This window comes from Lethenteron reissneri, chromosome 49, assembly GCF_015708825.2.
Source record: "Lethenteron reissneri isolate LAM-NWPU_2019-01 chromosome 49, ASM1570882v1, whole genome shotgun sequence".
Taxonomy (NCBI): domain Eukaryota; kingdom Metazoa; phylum Chordata; class Hyperoartia; order Petromyzontiformes; family Petromyzontidae; genus Lethenteron; species Lethenteron reissneri.
In genome coordinates, this window is record NC_083827.1 from 4,170,098 (window position 1) to 4,187,957 (window position 17,860).

Below are 17,860 nucleotides of genomic sequence, written 5' to 3' on the forward strand. Positions count from 1 at the left end.
TGCAAGTTAAGCTAAAATTAAACTATTATTTAATTTGACCAGGTAAGGCCCACTGAGCTATATAGCTATTTTTAAGTTGAATCCTGGCCACAAATGATAGCTCAATAAATTGTCTTACCGTGAGGAAATGTATAGCAGCAAAAAACTCTAAACGCATAATGTTGATTCTAAATGTGGAGGTTAAAAAACTGGAAGACACTCAGAAAAATCTTACCCATCCCAAATAGACATCTGTGAAAAAGAGATGTATTGCTCATCGGATTCCTCTGGTGTAAATAAATATTCTGATTCTGTAATCCACGCGACCACTGGGAGAGAGATATGCAAACTCCAAATATACAGCAGGCGTCAGCGTCGGGTCGAACCCACGACCTCCTGCATACCAGGTTACGGAGTTAACATCTCTCCACCGTGGGGTGGGTCCCGTTCACCGCCGAATCACGGAACGCGAAAGCGGTTCATCGTTAAGTGTACTTAGAGAGGCATAGCGCCATTGTTTTTAAATACATTCTACTCACCGCAGAGAACTGTAGCGACACGACCCCACTCTATGATAGCTGGCTCCAAACTGTGCCACGTGCCCTCTCACATGGCAGTGTGCCTCAGTACCGATAAAGTTATTTTATTTTAGTTTTTCGTCGGGTTCTGCTCCGATGTACACGTACGATGACGTACGTGTACATCATCAGTTAAATCACTGCTGCTGCTGTAGCTGCTGCTGCTGTCGCTGCTGCAGCTGCCGATGCTGCTGCAGCCGCTGCTGCAGCCGCCGCTGCTGTAGCTGCTTCTGCTGCTGCAGCTGCTGCTGCTGCTTCTGCTGCTGCTGCTGCAGCTGCTGCTGCTGTCGCTGCTGCTGCTGCTGCAGCTGCTGCTGCTGTAGCTGCTGCTGCTGCTGCAGCTGCTGCTGCTGTAGCTGCTGCTGCTGCTGCAGCTGCTGCTGTAGCTGCTGCTGCTGCAGCTGCTGCTGCTGCTGTAGCTGCTGCTGCAGCTGCTGCTGCTGTCGCTGCTGCTGCTGCTGCAGCTGCTGCTGCTGCTGCTTCTGCTGCTGCTGCTGCAGCTGCTGCTGCTGTCGCTGCTGCTGCTGCTGCAGCTGCTGCTGCTGTAGCTGCTGCTGCTGCTGCAGCTGCTGCTGTAGCTGCTGCTGCTGCAGCTGCTGCTGCTGCTGTAGCTGCTGCTGCTGCAGCCGCTGCTGCTGCTGTAGCTGCTGCTGCAGCTGCTGCTGCTGTAGTTGCTATAGCTGCTGCTGCTGCTGCAGCTGTTGCTGCAGCTGCTGCAGCTGCTGCTGCTGTAGCTGCTATAGCTGCTTCTGCTGCAGCTGTAGCTGTTGCTGCAGCTGCTGCAGCTGCTGCTGTAGCTGCTGCAGCTGCTGTAGCTGCTGCTGCTGTAGCTGCTGCTGCTGCTGCAGCTGCTGCTGCTGCAGCTGCTGCTCTGGCTGCTGTTGTAGCAGAAGCTGATGCTGCTGCGGTACATAGCACCAATCACAGAATACATTTACAAACGTGCGTTCAGAGTATTTTGGCTGATATCAATGTTCACGTGATGAGCTGGTTAAGCTCAGTAGGGCCATACCCGTCAAACATGAAAGATAGTTTTAGTTTAGCAACCTTCAACGCGAAGCGAACGCACGGTGCATATCGCGGCTGAGCCGAGGCGCGCGGCGTTAACCGGAGCGGCCTGCCAGACCCGAACCGGTGAACCTCAGCACCAACGCGCCACGAGCCGGGCCACACTGCACGGCCCCAGGTGCGGCCGTGGCCTCGGCTTTACCTTTGAAGAGGGGGCAAATCTTCCAGACGCTGGCCGCTCCCTGCCGGTTGAACTGGCCCAGCGCCAGCTCCATGTAGAAGAGCGGCATGCCAGCAATGACGAGGAAGAGGACGTAGGGGATGAGGAACGCTCCTGCGAGAGAGAGAGGGAGAGAGATGGAGTGAGAGAGATGGAGAGAGAGATGGAGTGAGAGATGGAGTGAGAGAGATGGAGTGTGAGAGATGGAGTGTGAGAGATGGAGAGAGAGAGATGAAGTGAGAGAGATGGAGTGAGAGAGATGGAGTGAGAGATGGAGTGAGAGAGATGGAGAGAGAGATGGAGTGAGAGATGGAGTGAGAGAGATGGAGTGTGAGAGATGGAGTGAGAGAGATGGAGAGAGAGATGGAGTGAGAGATGGAGTGTGAGAGATGGAGTGTGAGAGATGGAGAGAGAGAGATGGAGTCAGAGAGATGGAGTCAGAGAGATGGAGTGAGAGAGATGGAGTGAGAGAGATGGAGTCAGAGAGATGGAGTGAGAGAGATGGAGTGAGAGAGATGGAGTGAGAGAGATGGAGTGAGAGAGATGGAGTCAGAGAGATGGAGTGAGAGAGATGGAGTGTGAGAGATGGAGTGAGAGAGATGGAGTGAGAGAGATGGAGTCAGAGAGATGGAGTGAGAGAGATGGAGTGAGAGAGATGGAGTGAGAGAGATGGAGTCAGAGAGATGAGTGAGAGAGATGGAGTGAGAGAGATGGAGTCAGAGAGATGGAGTGAGAGAGATGGAGTGAGAGAGATGGAGTCAGAGAGATGGAGTGAGAGAGATGGAGTCAGAGAGATGGAGTGAGAGAGATGGAGTGAGAGAGATGGAGTGAGAGAGATGGAGTGAGAGAGATGGAGTGAGAGAGATGGAGTGAGAAAGATGGAGTGAGAGAGATGGAGTGAGAAAGATGGAGTCAGAGAGATGGAGTGAGAGAGATGGAGTGAGAGAGATGGAGTGAGAGAGATGGAGTGAGAGAGATGGAGTGAGAGAGATGGAGTCAGAGAGATGGAGTGAGAGAGATGGAGTGAGAGAGATGGAGTGAGAGAGATGGAGTCAGAGAGATGGAGTGAGAGAGATGGAGTGAGAGAGATGGAGTGAGAGAGATGGAGTGAGAAAGATGGAGTGAGAGAGAAGTGAGAGAGATGGAGTGAGAAAGATGGAGTGAGAGAGATGGAGTGAGAGAGATGGAGTGAGAGAGATGGAGTGAGAAGATGGAGTGAGAGAGATGGAGTGAGAGAGATGAGTGAGAGAGATGGAGTGAGAGAGATGGAGTGAGAGGGATGGAGTGAGAGAGATGGAGTGAGAGAGATGGAGTGAGAGAGATGGAGTGAGAGAGATGGAGTGAGAGAGATGAAGAGAGAGAGATGAAGAGAGAGAGATGGAGTGAGAGAGATGGAGTGAGAGAGATGGAGTGAGAGAGATGGAGTGAGAGAGATGGAGTGAGAGAGATGGAGTGTGAGAGATGGAGTGAGAGAGATGGAGTGAGAGAGATGGAGTGTGAGAGATGAAGAGAGAGAGATGGAGTGAGAGAGATGGAGTGAGAGAGATGGAGTGAGAGAGATGGAGTGAGAGAGATGGAGTGAGAGAGATGAAGAGAGAGAGATGGAGTGAGAGAGATGGAGTGAGAGAGATGGAGTGAGAGAGATAGAGTGAGAGAGCGAGAGAGTGAGCGAGAAAGTGAACGAGAGAGTGAGCGAGAGAGTGAGCGAGAGGTGGGGGTTTTACATAAAGCAAAGTAAAAAAAAAATTACGAAATGATGAACGACGCAAAGTGCCGAATACACCGAGCATCTTCTTGTTTCCACTGATCGTAAAAAAATAAAATAAAAAGAGAGAGATGGAGCCGCAACGCGGCGGCGGTTGCTGCACCTCCAATTGGCACGGTTTGGCTATGCATGGTTGGAAATGAGTTCAGCATCATACACACGTATGTGGGCCATCGGACATGTCCGTGGAGAAACTCACTCGTCTACTAGATCACTCACCTGCCTAACCTATCACTCACCCGCCTACCCAATCACCCACGCGCCTACCAGATAACCCAGCCACACTACCCGATCAACCACCCACCTTACCGATCACTCACCCGCCTATCCGATCGCTCACCACTTATCCGATCATTCACGTACCTAAACGATCACTCACCTGCCTATCTGAACACTCACCCGCCTACCCTATCACTCACTCACCTACCCGATCACCCATCCGCCTAACCGATTACTCACTCGCCAACCCAATCACTCACCCACCTACCCAATCACCCACGCGCGTGCCCGGTCACCCACCCGCCTACCCGATCAGTCACCTGCCTATCTAATCACTCACTCACCTACCGAATCACTCACCCACCTACCCGATCACTCACCCGCCTACCCTAGAATTCACTCACCTACACAATCATTCACCCGCCTACTTGATCACTCACCCTTCTAACCGATCACTCACCTGCCAGCAAGGCGATGAGCCTATCGGAGGGAGTTTGAATCGGCATGTGTGTTACCTGCCAGACTAGGACACATGCTCAGGATACATGGCCAACGAGAGCTTTATGGCTCGTTTTGTTCAGATGCGACCTGGCTATCATAAATGAAAGTTCAAAGAGGTGGCTTATTATCAAGTGGAAATTCATTGCAGCCAAATGCTTAAACGGGTGATGTTTCCAAATGTGGAGGGAAAATCCGGAGGACCAAGAAAAAAAATCCACACGACCACGTGGAGAGAGACATGCAAACTCTAAATATACAGCAGGTGTCAGGGTCGGGATCAGACCCACGATATTCTGTATACCAGCCGAGGAAAAGAACATATCTCGATCGCGTACACAGAGAAGCACGCAGAGACAGACGCTGAGAGGCAGAGAGAGAGAGGAGTACACAGGGTATGTGAGCGTACGGTGAGTGAGACTACTGACGGTGAGACTTACAGAGTGACAGCCAGAGGCGGGAACGTCACCTACCCAATCACCTACCTACCCAATCACCTACCTACCCAATAACCTACCTACCAAATCACCTCCCTACCCAGTCACCTACCTACCCAGTCACCTACCTACCCAATCACCTACCTACCCAATAACCTACCTACCAAATGACCTCCCTACCCAGTCACCTACCTACCCAATCACCTACCTACCCAATAACCTACCTACCAAATGACCTCCCTACCCAGTCACCTACCTACCCAATCAACTGCCTACCCAATCACCTACCCAATAACATATCTACCCAATCAACGGCATACCCAATCACCTGCCTAACCCATCCACTGCCTACCCATCTACCTAACTACCCAATCACCTACCTATCCAGTCACCTACCTACCCAATTAACTAATTACCCAATCAACTGCCTACCCAATCGCCTACCAACGCAATCACAGACCTAACCAATCACCCGCCTACCCAATTACCTGCCTACCCAATCACCTACCTACCCAATGACCTACCAACTCAATCACCAACCTACCCAATCACCTGCCTACCCATTTACCTGCCTACCCAATCACCTACCTACCCAATCGCCTACCAACGCAATCACAGACCTACCCAATCACCTGCCTACCCATTTACCTGCCTACCCAATCCCATGCCTGACCAATCACCTACCTATCCAATCACCTACCTTACTACCTACCTACGCAATCACCTGCCTACCCAATCACCTACATAACTTCCATCCATCCAGCAGTGTATTGACAATGGGCTGTAAGTGAGATTCATTCTTTTAGTCAAGAGCACAGAGTTGCCAAGCTTGTAGTCCATAGCTTTGGAGTTGAAGTTTGTGGATCAGATGGCGTTGTCAACTTCTCACATTGGCTGGGTTGAGAGGGGAATTTATTATTCCGTTTGTTTGCCTAGGAGAGCCACGATGAGTCTCAGGACTCATTTTCAGGAGGGTCCTACCAGGTTTTTTAGTGTACAGGGCGATGCTGCTGCTGCTGCTGTGTATACTCCCAACTGGAGTAATTTGCAGGTAATTTGTCAACATTTGGGATGTAAATTTTGATTTAAAGCTTTCGTGACTGCAGGGATTCATATTCTCGGTTCTTTCGGTAAAGTCACGTAGAAGGGAAATAATAAACTAATATTAATATAAAACAATAAAAATTATCAATTTTTCATATTAATATTATTTTATTATTTCCCTTCTACGTGACTTTACCGAAAGAACCAATAATATTTGGGATTGCGATTTAAAGATTTCGTGACTGCAGGGATTCATCTTCTTGGTTATTTCGGTAAAGTCACGTAGAATGGAAATAATAAAATAAAAATAATAATAAAATAATTATTTTATTACGTTTCATTTTTATTATTTTATTTTTTTGAAATTTTTTTTATGTTTTATTTCTATTATTTTATTATTTCCATTCTACGTGACTTTACCGAAAGAACCAAGAAGATGAATATTTGGGATGTACTTGGCCGGTAGCAGTTACACCATAGATGGGTTTTGTTATTTAGCAATGGGGTCAAGAAACGGGAGAAGCCGGAGGTAACCCCACAGCAGAACCGGGGGAGAGAGAACATTATAACTTCCCCACAAGAGAGAGGGCATCCCAGTTGAGAATCGGAACCCAGGCCCCACTTGGCATTCAGAGCGAGCGTTCAGCACTGCGCCACCGCTCTGTCCCGCCCGGAGCACAGCGAGCGAGACAAAGACGGAGAGAGAGACGGAGAGAGAAGTGGGCATTCTTGAGCCTGGAGTTGGATCAAGGAGGAGGGTTCTAGGAACCTCCAAAGGTTCTCAGTCTAGATGTAAAGATGCATAGCTCCAGTGGCTTCCTATTACACTGGTCAACACACTTTTTCTGGCAATAGGTATTCCAACGGTGTTAAGGTAATTTTGGGGTGCTGATTCCAAATCTGGCATCAGTTTTTGTCTATCACATCAGGTTTTTGAGATATCAAATATTGCATTTTGCAGAAGAAAAATATTAAATAAATGTGGATATCTACATAAAATGATATTATAAACACACTATCATACAAATACAGCACCATATTTTAACACTAAAGCAGTCACTGACTCGCAACAACTTGCAATCATAAGTGACAGAGTTAATTTCGGATAAAATCAATGAAAATGGGGTATGCCGATAGCATAAAAATGAGATGTGATAGAGCAAATCTGAGATCAGATTTGGAATCAGCACCCTGAAATTAGTCTAGAACAGCTGCAAAAGTCCGGGCCAGAATTTTTTTTTGTTGACCAGTGATATATCGGAGGGGGGTGGGTGTCTAAACTGTGAATCTTTTTAAATCGGGCCCTACATTCAATGATAATTACTCATTACAACATTACATTTCTACGCACCAACGCCCCCTAGTTCCACCACTGTCTCCTCGGTACAAAGGGATTTCGTGGACAAAAGAAATTCCAGGCAGTTGGGGCAGCAGCAGAGAGGGAGCGATCTCCCACTGAGTAAAGCTTGACTGAAGGGGTTTTGACGTCCAGGACCTTTATTGCTACAGGTTCATTAAAGGGGAATTTGCCGACACAATGAAAGGGCATGTGTCTCCGTGTCTCCATCACAGCGTGTGTGTCTGTGTCTGTCTCCATCCCTCCGCGCGTCCGTGTCTGCTTCCATGTGTCGGTGTGTGTGTCTCTCTCTCTCTCAGAATGGGGAGCGGTGGTGCAGTAGTTGGCACACTGCACGAGTTCACGTTCCCTCCTTTGGCTTCCACTCCGTAAGTCTCAACCGTAAGCATCTCGCTCACCGTACGCTCACGCACCCCGTGTGCTCCTCGCTCTGCCTCTCAGTGCCAATCTCTGCGTGGTTGTCAGTGTACGCGGTGGCGAGATGTTAACTACCTTGCCTGGTATGCAGGAGGTCGTGGGTTTAATCCTGACCCTGACGCCTGCTGCATATTTGGAGTTTGCGTGTCTCTCTCGCTGTGGTTGCGTGGATGTTTCACCCATCTTCCCGATCATCACGCCTTTAGAGTATTTGGCTGCTAATTCTAGATTTGAAGCTTTCGTGACTGCAACGATTCATATCCCTCCCGATTCATATCCCTCCCGATACGTTCCATTCATTGGCTACCACATTCTGATGATCTCCCCCCCCTCTCCTCCCCCCTCAACTCGCTTTTAAGGGATTACATCTTGAATCATTGCCTCACTTGATGCAGCTAATCTGGCTGTGACGGTCCCACCTGATGACGGAGACTTGTGTTGCCTCCGAAACGTCGTGATCTTTGTTTTATTTTATTTTTTATTAATTTTGATGTTTTACCTACGTGACTTTACCGAAAAAACCTAAGAATATTTGGCTGCTGTACATTTCCACGTGATGATAAGACACTTTGTTGACCTACCATTTGTGATCGCCAAGTCGCTTCTGGAATAAAGCTGTACAGCTCAGTGGGAATTCTTAGCTGGTGAAATAAAAAGTTTCGCTTTTGTTTTGTTCGAGTCCCACTCATGGCCAACAACACCAGTGACAATGATCTGAACCGGTCATGGGCCTCCCCTTGGTCGACTCAGCCTCAAATTGGTGCCTGGTACGGTGTGTAAACATCACCACTGGGGAAACAAAGGCGGTCGGGCGTGGTGCTGGCCACCCACCCTCTCGTGTGCAGTGACGGCCTTCATAGGCGCTCGCTAACAGAACTTGTCCCAAAAGTCTATTCAGGCTATACGGGGGATCTTTGTCTTTGTGTGTCTCTTTGTGTCTGTGTGCATGTAACAAACACTTGGACAGCTGAGGCCTGTATCTGTGTCAATGATATCCCAATTTGTTTGAGATCCCACACGTTTTTCGTTTGTTCTATTTACGTTTAATTCTGATTGTTCTGCAATCTCCTTTTCTCCGTGGCGGCGTTTCCGCGTTGCACAACGCGTCTGTATGGGTGGTGATGATGATGATGATGATAGTAGTTCATAATTAGTTCATAATTTGGAACACGCAACATTTCCGCTCATTCGGGGCAACAAAAGAGCGAGACTGACAATGATTCAGAGGTGCGGGAGAACGGAGCAAGGCAGACAGAGTCTGAGCTACCTACAATCGCCCAAGTTCTGGCCTCCAAAGCTGGGTGGGATGCGTGACCAACTCCACGCTTTCTAAAATGACGTCAAACATCACAACCGTGCAGAGACAAAGGAAGCGAGGGACGCAGTGATGGACGCACACCGACACGACACTCACCTCCGCCGTTCTTGTAGCACAGGTAAGGGAATCGCCAGACATTGGCCAGGTCTACCGCAAATCCAATCACGGACAGCAGAAAGTCGATCTTCTTGCCCCACGTCTCTCGCTCCACCGAGCATCCGTCCGCTCGCAGCGCCGCCTCGTCCAGCACCACCACCTCCCTCACATCCTTCTTCGCATCCTCCGCTCCCTCGACCCTCCTCGCGTCGTCCTCGTCTCCGCCGCCGGCTTCCTTAGAGCCGTCGACGGCAGCGTCGCCGCCGAAGTCGTCTTCTTCGTCGTCGGGCATCGCGCAGCGAACGCCGTTCTGCCCCTTGCCCACCGCCTCGTGCATCTCGAGGTGTTGGGCGCCGCGCGCAGACGACGCAGACGACGCCGCGTCCCCGGCACCTCGGGGGGCACCCTCCGTGGCCTGGCCCAGCGGTCTGGCGTGAGCGGGGTCTTCTGCGGCCGGTGTCGGAGTGTCGGTGCCCTCTCCTTTGCGGATCTGCCGTGGGTCGGGAGGTTGAGGGCGCAAACATCAACGGGCGCGCCACGTCCGATTGGCGCGGATGGCGACGCGCGGTGCGAAAAAAGTTCAGCGCGCGCACACACAAAGACAAAGCTGCCCACGTGTAGCCTTAACAGACTGTTGGGGCAAGTGCTGTTAGCGAGCTCCTGTGAAGGCCGGCACGGCACACGAGAGGGTAGGTGGCCAACACCACGCCCGGCCGCGCCTTTGTCTCCTTAGTGGCGATGATTACACACCGCACCAGGTATTCATTTGTGGTTGAGTCGACCTAGGGAAGGCTCAGGACCGGTTCGGATAATCATCATTGGTGTTGGCGGCCGTGAGCGGGAATCGAACTTGGATCGCTGGGCTCATAGCGCAGCACGGTAACCGCCGCACTACCGCTCCCCGCAACATACAGGGACAGATGATTTATGTTTTCCCATCGCGACGGCTGACGTGTGAAGAGCACTCTGCCTTTGAGCATCATGAAATAACCCCATCAAGCAGTTCGTGGAGTACGGCACGTGTTGAGTTCTGTGTTCGCTGTTGTCGCTACCTATGCCACCGCTGCCTCGAGCTGCAGCATCGCCCAACACGATCGGTGTCATCTTCTTGGTCACGTAGAAGGGAAACAATAAAATAATACAAATAAAACATAATAAAATAATTCTCACGACGTTTCGGCCACAACGCAAGCAGCCGTCCTCAGGTGGAGAACAGGTCTGTCGAGAAGACAGAGTCTGTCCTCTCGACAGACCTGTTCTCCACCTGAGGACGGCTGCTTGCGTTGTAGCCGAAACGTCGTGAAAATTATTTTATTGTTTTATTTTACTATTTTACTGTTTCCCTTCTACGTGACTTTACCGAAAGAACCAAGAATATGAATCCCTGCAGTCACGAAAGCTTTAAATCGAAATATAATCGGTGTCGTTTTTTTTTCATTTCAAGGCTCTCCGCAGGGTGTTGGGGTCAAGGCGCCTCTGTTAAGTAACTCGCCTTCTCGGGTTAATCGTCGAGTTACGACTGCGTGTTTTTAATCCACATCGTGGCCACCACGTCCTGGGTCGCCATCAAAATAGATTCCACCCAGCGGTGACCGAGGGAGAGTATCCACAGCGATGCAGAGAATTGACGACCGTGGACTTGTATTGTCGTCGAAATCGGAATTCTTTCGGGACGGCACAGGACACCAATGTTTCGATTTAAAGCTTTCGTGACTGCAGAGATTCATCTTCTTGGTTCTTTCGGTAAAGTCACGTGGAAGATAAATAATAAAATAACAAAAATAAAACATAATAAAATACAATTCTCACGACGTTTCGGCCACAACGCAAGCAGCCGTCCTCAGAGTCATTCAGACTGTCTTCTCGACAGACCTGCTCTCCACCTGAGGACGGCTGCTTGCGTTGTGGCCGAAACGTCGTGAGAATTATTTTATTATGTTTTATTTTATTATTTTATTATTTCCATTCTACGTGACTTTACCGAAAGAACCAAGAAGAAGGACTCCAATGCTCGCCGCTGGGCGACCGCACACGCGGAGTCTCCGCTTCCACATTCTACAGGGCCCACGATGCAGCGCAGTTCTCCAGGAGCAGCCGATGGTTTAACGGCCAAATGCACAAAAGGCTGAGCGCATTTCGTGCGCGTTTTTGGTGTGTGTGTTGTTTGTGGGGAGCGGCAGTGTAGCGGTGAGCACGCTGCGCTATGAACTCGGCATCCCGAGTTCGATTCCCGCTCACGGCCAACACCAGTGACGATGATCTAAATCGGTCCTGGGCCTCCCCCTAGGTCGACTCAGCCTCAAATGAGTACAGTGTGTAAACATCGCCACGAGGGAGACAAAGGCGGGCCGGGCGTGGTGCTGGCCTCCAAACCATTAATGTGCCGTGACGGCCTTCAATAGGTGCTACTCGCTAACAGCACTTGGCCCCAACAGTCTGCTGAGGCTATACGGGGGACCTTGGTCTTTCTTTTTTGTTTGGGATGCGCGATTTTCCCGGCCGGCGCGCTTTTTTATTTTCAATTGCGTTGAGATTTTCTGGCAAATTTACAGATTTTGCAAATTCGATTCGGGGCGGATTTAACGGATGCTCCGTTGCGCGAACAAAAAACTTTCGGCCTTATCCAGACCACCAGCTCAGCGGAACTGAGTGCTTGGCCGTGTTTATGTTGAAGATGTCACTCGGCCACCGCCGTTCGACGCGTAGTGAACGTGGAACTGAACGCAGGCGGTCGCGCTCGCCGCTGTGCCACAGCCGTAGCAGTCAACCCACACGGTCGACGCCGGATTCTTGCGCAGGGAAATTGAGTTTTCACGGTCCATGCGGCATGCAGACGTTTCAATACGGGCAAAATATGTATACATATATGAATATAAAGATACGTATATTTATTTGTCTATTTGTTTGTGTTTCTCCCTTGTGATGGGACGTTGTAGGATGAACGTTGAGATTTATAATGGCACGGGGTGATTAATAAGATCTGAATTGGTCTGTAATGCGGTAGGCACTGACAGGGTATACACCAGGTCCCCGCAAATTGTGTTAATTGTAAAGCTATTATATTTGATATTGTTTCGTTAATTAAAAAATAATAATGAGTACAAGGTAAGTACTCTTATGTTTTTTCGGTAAAGTCACGTAGGTAAAAAAATGTAAAGAAATAATGAAAATAATAAAAATAATAAAATAATAAATCACGACGTTTAGGAGGCAACACAAGTCTTCGTCATCAGGTGGGACCGTCACAGCTAGATTTGCTGTATCAAGTGAGGCAGGGATGCCAAGATGCAAGTTCTTAAACACAAGAGTTTGTGAAGGCCACCGCAGATGACTTTCGTCTCATCTCGTGCCACACTTTCCGATTCCCACGTGACATCGGTCGATGATTCTTTAACAAACAAACAAACAAAAACACAACGCTTGAGTACAAATACGCGTACACGCGGATCCAATTATAGACACCCCAGCTGAGTTGAATATCGTGTGAGCGATATTACTGAGTGGAGAGTGTTCACTAATTTACTGAGAACATTTAGATGTGTAGATTGGAGCGAAAATGTACGTATATGTTGGAAGTCTCACTATGATTTGAGCGGGGTGTCTATGAATGGATCATCCGCGTGCGTTTTGCTCCCTAAAACAATCGATCAGCTGGGGGGATCAGTTGAAATAATCGGCCTTTTGTAGTTGATCACGTTTCACTTTCGTGATCCATCACCGTTAATCGGCACACTCGGGATTTAGTTTCGGCTAACGACGATTACAATATTATTTTATTTCTATTATTACTTTTATTAATTTTAATTTCATTTTTTACCTACATGGTGACTTTACCGAAAAAACCAAGAGTAGTGAATCTTGGGGCAAGCGCCGCGAGAGAGCGTCCCTATGAAGGGTCGAGGCACGTGCGATGGGCGAGGTAGTGGGCCGATGCCATTCCCCGGCCGCCTTTGTCTCTCCTACGTTGCTGGCGTGGTACACAAGCGGCAGCGGGTACTCGTTTTGAGGCTGAGTCGACTTAGGGGACGCCCCGAGTTATCGCCACCCGATGTTAGCCATGAGCGGGAATCGAACTCGGTTCGCCAGATTCGTCGCGCAGTGCGCTAACCACTGCATTACCCCCCACCCTCCCAACCTCCCACCCTCCCAACCTCCCACCCTCGATTATAAAACAAAGACAAAGATCCCCCGTGTAGCCTTCAACAGACTGTTGGGGCAAGTGCTGTAAACGAGCCATCTATGAAGGCCGGCACGGCACACGAGGGGGTGGGTGGCCAACACCACGCCCGGCCGCCTTCGTCTCCCCAGTGGCGATGCTTTACACACCGCACCAGGTACTCGTTAGAGGCTGAGTCGACCTAGGGGAGGCCCAGGACCGGTTTAGATAATCGTCACTGGTGTTGGCCGTGAGCGGGAATCGAACTCGGGTCGCTGAGCTTGCAGCGCAGTGCGCTAACCGCTACACCACCGCTCCCCCGCCAGTTATATCCACGCGCTTGAACAGAGACAAACTGCACTCTCTTGACAAAACAGAGGCTCCATCGCCGTGCGTGCTGTCGCCTCCTTGCGCCTATTCAGCCGCCCGAGGCACTCTACGTAGAACCCCATTGTAGCTGTTGTGTTGCAAAGACTCACACAGAGACCCGTAGACTCACACGGAGACCCATAGACTCACACAGAGACCCATAGACTCGTGCAGTCTCATAGACTCACACGGAGGGTCCATACACCCGCACAGAGACCGATTGACTAACACAGAGACCCGTAGACTCACACAGAGACCCGTAGACTCACACAGAGACCCGTAGACTCACATAGAGACCCGTAGACTCACATAGAGACCCGTAGACTCACATAGATACATGTACACTCATATAGAGACCCGTAGACTCACATAGAGACCCATAGACTCACATAGAGACCCATAGACTCACATAGAGACCCATAGACTCACATAGATACATGTAGACTCACATAGAGACCCATAGACCCACATAGAGATCCATAGACTCACATTGAGACCCGTAGACTCACATAGAGACCCGTAGACTCACATAGAGACCCATAGACTCACATAGAGACCCGTAGACTCACATAGAGACCCGTAGACTCACACAGAGACCCGTAGACTCTCATAGAGACCCGTAGACTCACATAGAGACCCATAGCCTCACATAGAGATCCGTAGACTCACATAGAGACCCATAGACTCACATAGAGACCCATAGACTCACATAAATACATGTAGACTCACAGAGAGACCCATAGACTCACATAGAGACTCATAGACTCACACAGAGACCCGTAGACTCACATAGAGACCCGTAAACTCACATAGAGACCCATAGACTCACACAGAGACCGATAGCCTCACATAAAGACCCGTAGCCTCACATAGAGACCCGTAGACTCACATAGAGACCGATAGCCTCACATAGAGACCCATAGCCTCACATAGAGACCCGTAGACTCACATAGAGACCGATAGCCTCACATAGAGACCCGTAGACTCACATAGAGACCCGTAGACTCACAAAGAGACCAATAGACTCACATAAAAGTCAGGTTTAGCGTCAACAGCTGCGGCTGCATCTGTATGAATGTTGAACATCTTTCGCACCGCGCGTAGTGAAGCCGTGCTGATCTTTTACTGCATTTGTTCAAACTGCACAGGGTAGGTCAACAGCTCTGCATAAACAACAGATACGTTTAAAAATGTACCGACGGTTCGGGCGACGGGCGTTCTGGATCAAGGGCAGTAAAGGAGGCAAGCCTGGCAATATAGTTTTTTTTCGGTTAAATCGCGTAAAAAAAATTGGCTGTGTCGGGTGGTGCCGGGTTTAACGACACGTTTATTATATTTACACGGTCTAACCTGCCATAAAACCCATGTATTATAGATGATATCAGGTCGCGAAAGCCTCTTCCTACTGCTCGCTGTTGAACTGAGGCTGCCTGCCGTTGCTGCGTGTGGATTTCTATCGGGTGGCAAACGCAACGGTCAGCGAGGTGGACCACGGCGATTTCACGCTCACACCACGGCACACAGTCGGTCTATTTGTGTGCCGGTGTTGTAACACGGCGGCGCTGTTGATTCGCGTGACACGCGATTGGCCAACACGGTTTTATAACTTGCAAAAAAATACACATTCGCGCAGCATTTTGATAATAACGCGTGCGAACGGAGCCAACGTTTTCGAATGCAGTTTAGGAAACGTTTCGCGCGGTCTCGGGCAGGATAACGGGATGATCGCGATGACGATGAACGGCACGGTTGAGTGGCGGAAGAGCAGCCAAAGGAGGGAAGAAGCCGGAGCAGATGGAAGCGGCGTGCGGGGGGCAGCTGTTGTGTGGCAGCGAGAGAGAGAGATTTCCATCCAGCAGTGGAGAGATCGTGACCGAACGACGACGACGACGACGGAAAGCGAGACGCGTCACGAAAGTACTCACGTGCAACACTTTAAGGAAGCCTGCAAAAGTGTAGCGGTCGGATCTTAACATGACTGTTGATCTTGCAGCGGCAGTCTCAGATTAAAAGATGTCTTTGTGTGTGTGTGTAGGCTACACGGGGGAGGAGATCTTTGCCTTTATATAAGCAGTAGACACTGTGTGTGTCTGTGTGTGCGCGCGCGTGTGAAGAGCACACAGAGATTCCACCACCACCACGACCACCACCACGACCACCACCACCAACCACTACGTTAGCTCTCCATCAACTTCTATCCCTCGAGCGGCAAAAGGCAGATGGCTTTAAATGTGAGTGGAGGGTGTGTCCACGAAGGAGGGAGTGCTGGCGGTGGTGGTTGCGCTGCTGGTGATGATGGAGGGGATGATGGTTGGGGTGGTGATGGTGGGGGGGGGGATGGAGTCTGTCCACGCACGCCACGTAACTAACCAAAACAAAATTGACAAAGATTCCCCGTGTAGCCTTGGCAGACGGTCGGGGCAAGTGCTGTTGGCGAGTAGCACCTATGAAGGCCGGCACGGCGCAGGAGTGGGTGGGTGGCCAGCACCACGCCCGACCGCCTTTGTCTCCCCAGTGGCGATGTTTACTTTACACATGTGTAAACGTTTGGGGCTGAGTCGACCTAGGGGAGGCCCAGGAGCGATTCAGAAAATCGTTACCGGTGTTGGCCGTGAGCGAGAATCGAACTCGCGTCGCCGGGTTCGTAGCGCAGCGTTGCGAAAACAGTTGCTCCACCCTTCCCCTCCGCCAGGGCCTCGGACCAAGTGCACCTAGCCTGGTACAAGCGCCGTGGTGGCTGCTGTTGTTTTTGTTGTGTGTGTGCGTGTGGGGTAAGTGCTGTTAGCGAGCACCTATCAAGGCACGGGACGGGGTCACGAGGGAGCTCTGTATCCAGGACCACGCCCGTTCGCTTGCGCTCCCCACCCACCCCTTCGCCGCAGCAAGTACCCAGTTTAGGCCGAGCCGACCTAGGGGAGGTACAGGACCGATTGCCAAAGAACACTCGCCGCTAACGCGTGAGCCGTGGCCAGGAATCTAACGCAACTTGGCCGGGTTTTGAGTTGCAGTTGGTCAAACAACAAACACAAAAATGTTCAGCTCCAGTGGTGGACAGCAGCAATGGTGTGTGAGGGCAATTGCGGGGGCTTTACCTTTGCTTTGTTGTTGCCTTTATAGGGGCAGACCTCGCTTAACGCGATCCCGGAGAACGCCGATTCGTTATAGCGCTCGTTGTTCTGGAGAAAAACATGAACGTACAAGAAAAATACTAAAATTAAAAAAAGCCTGTACTCGAGTAACTATCCCCGAATCATAACCAGAAATTAAAACGACGTTCATTCGGATCAGCTGTCCTATTAATCAAAGCGGGTTTGATGATCATGACACTGAAAAACGACGTCTTTATTGATGCAGGGAAGCGTCACTGTGGCTCGGGACTTTTTATCAAGAGGGACGATAATCTGAACCGGTCCTGGGCCGCCCCTAGGTCGACTCAGCCTTAAATGAGTACCTGGTGCGGTGTGTAACCATCAGCATCGGGAAGAGACAAAGGTGACCGGGCGTGGTGTCGGCCACCCACCGCCTCGCATACTCGCTAGCAGCACTTGCCCCAACAGTTAAGGCCATACGGGGTAGCTTTGTCTTTGTGTGGGTGTGTTTGTCCGTGTGTGCGCGTGGTACGGGGGAGCGGTGGGTGTAGTGGTTAGCGCGCTGTGCAATGAACCTGGCGACCCAAGTTCAATTCCCGCTCACGGCCAACGCCAGTAACGATGGACTAAACAGGTCCTGTGCCTCCCTTAGGTCGACTCAGCCTCAAATGAGTGACTGGTGCGGTGTTTAAACATCGCCACTGGGGAGACAAAGGCGGCCGGGCGTGGTGCTGGCCACCCACCTCTTCGTGTGCCGTTCTGGCCTTCATAGGTGCTGCTCGCTAATTGCACTTGCCCCAGTAGTCTGTTAAGGCTTCACGGGGGATCTTTGTCTATGTGTGTGTGTTTGTCCGTATGTGTGAGTCTATGGGTGTGTGTGACTCTATGTGTGTGTGTTTGTGTGTGTGACTCTGTGTGTGTCTGTGATTGTGACTCTATGTGTGTCTGTGCCTATGGAGAGTGAAATAAGCGCAAATCACAAATCACCCAAACCCAACCTTCACGAAAGGGGGGGTCAGTGAGGGGAGGGGGCTCTCTGCCCCCCCCTCCATCCCATGCTCGTGTGCGCTCCACAATTGTTTTGGGGGATTCATGTATCAAGCTGGGTAAACACGGCGCATTGCGCTGATAATGATGCTCAAAGGCCGTCTTTGTCTCTCTCACCCCCCCATCACCCCAGCACACACCCACGATGCGATAAAAGAAGCCTCAACGCAACACGTGTGTGTGTGTAGGGTGTGTGTGTGTAGGGTGTGTGTGTGTAGGGTGTGTGTGTAGGGTGTGTGTGTGTGGGGTGTGTGTGTCGGGTG

The 17,860-nt window shown here is 50.5% G+C and overlaps 1 protein-coding gene across 1 annotated transcript in view; it reads right to left on the reverse strand.

The window, feature by feature from the left end:
* Positions 1–15,647, reverse strand: part of LOC133354788 (sodium-dependent noradrenaline transporter-like) — a 52,008-nt gene extending 36,361 nt beyond the window's left edge. Inside the window, exons 1-3 of the mRNA XM_061571906.1 lie at positions 15,387–15,647; positions 8,937–9,426; positions 1,768–1,899 (exon numbers count right to left, since the gene is read on the reverse strand). Of these exons, the coding sequence (XP_061427890.1) occupies positions 1,768–1,899; positions 8,937–9,426; positions 15,387–15,437 (673 nt within the window). The 5' untranslated portion in view covers positions 15,438–15,647. The remainder of the gene's footprint in view (positions 1–1,767; positions 1,900–8,936; positions 9,427–15,386) is intronic.
* Between the last annotated feature and the right edge of the window lie 2,213 nt (positions 15,648–17,860).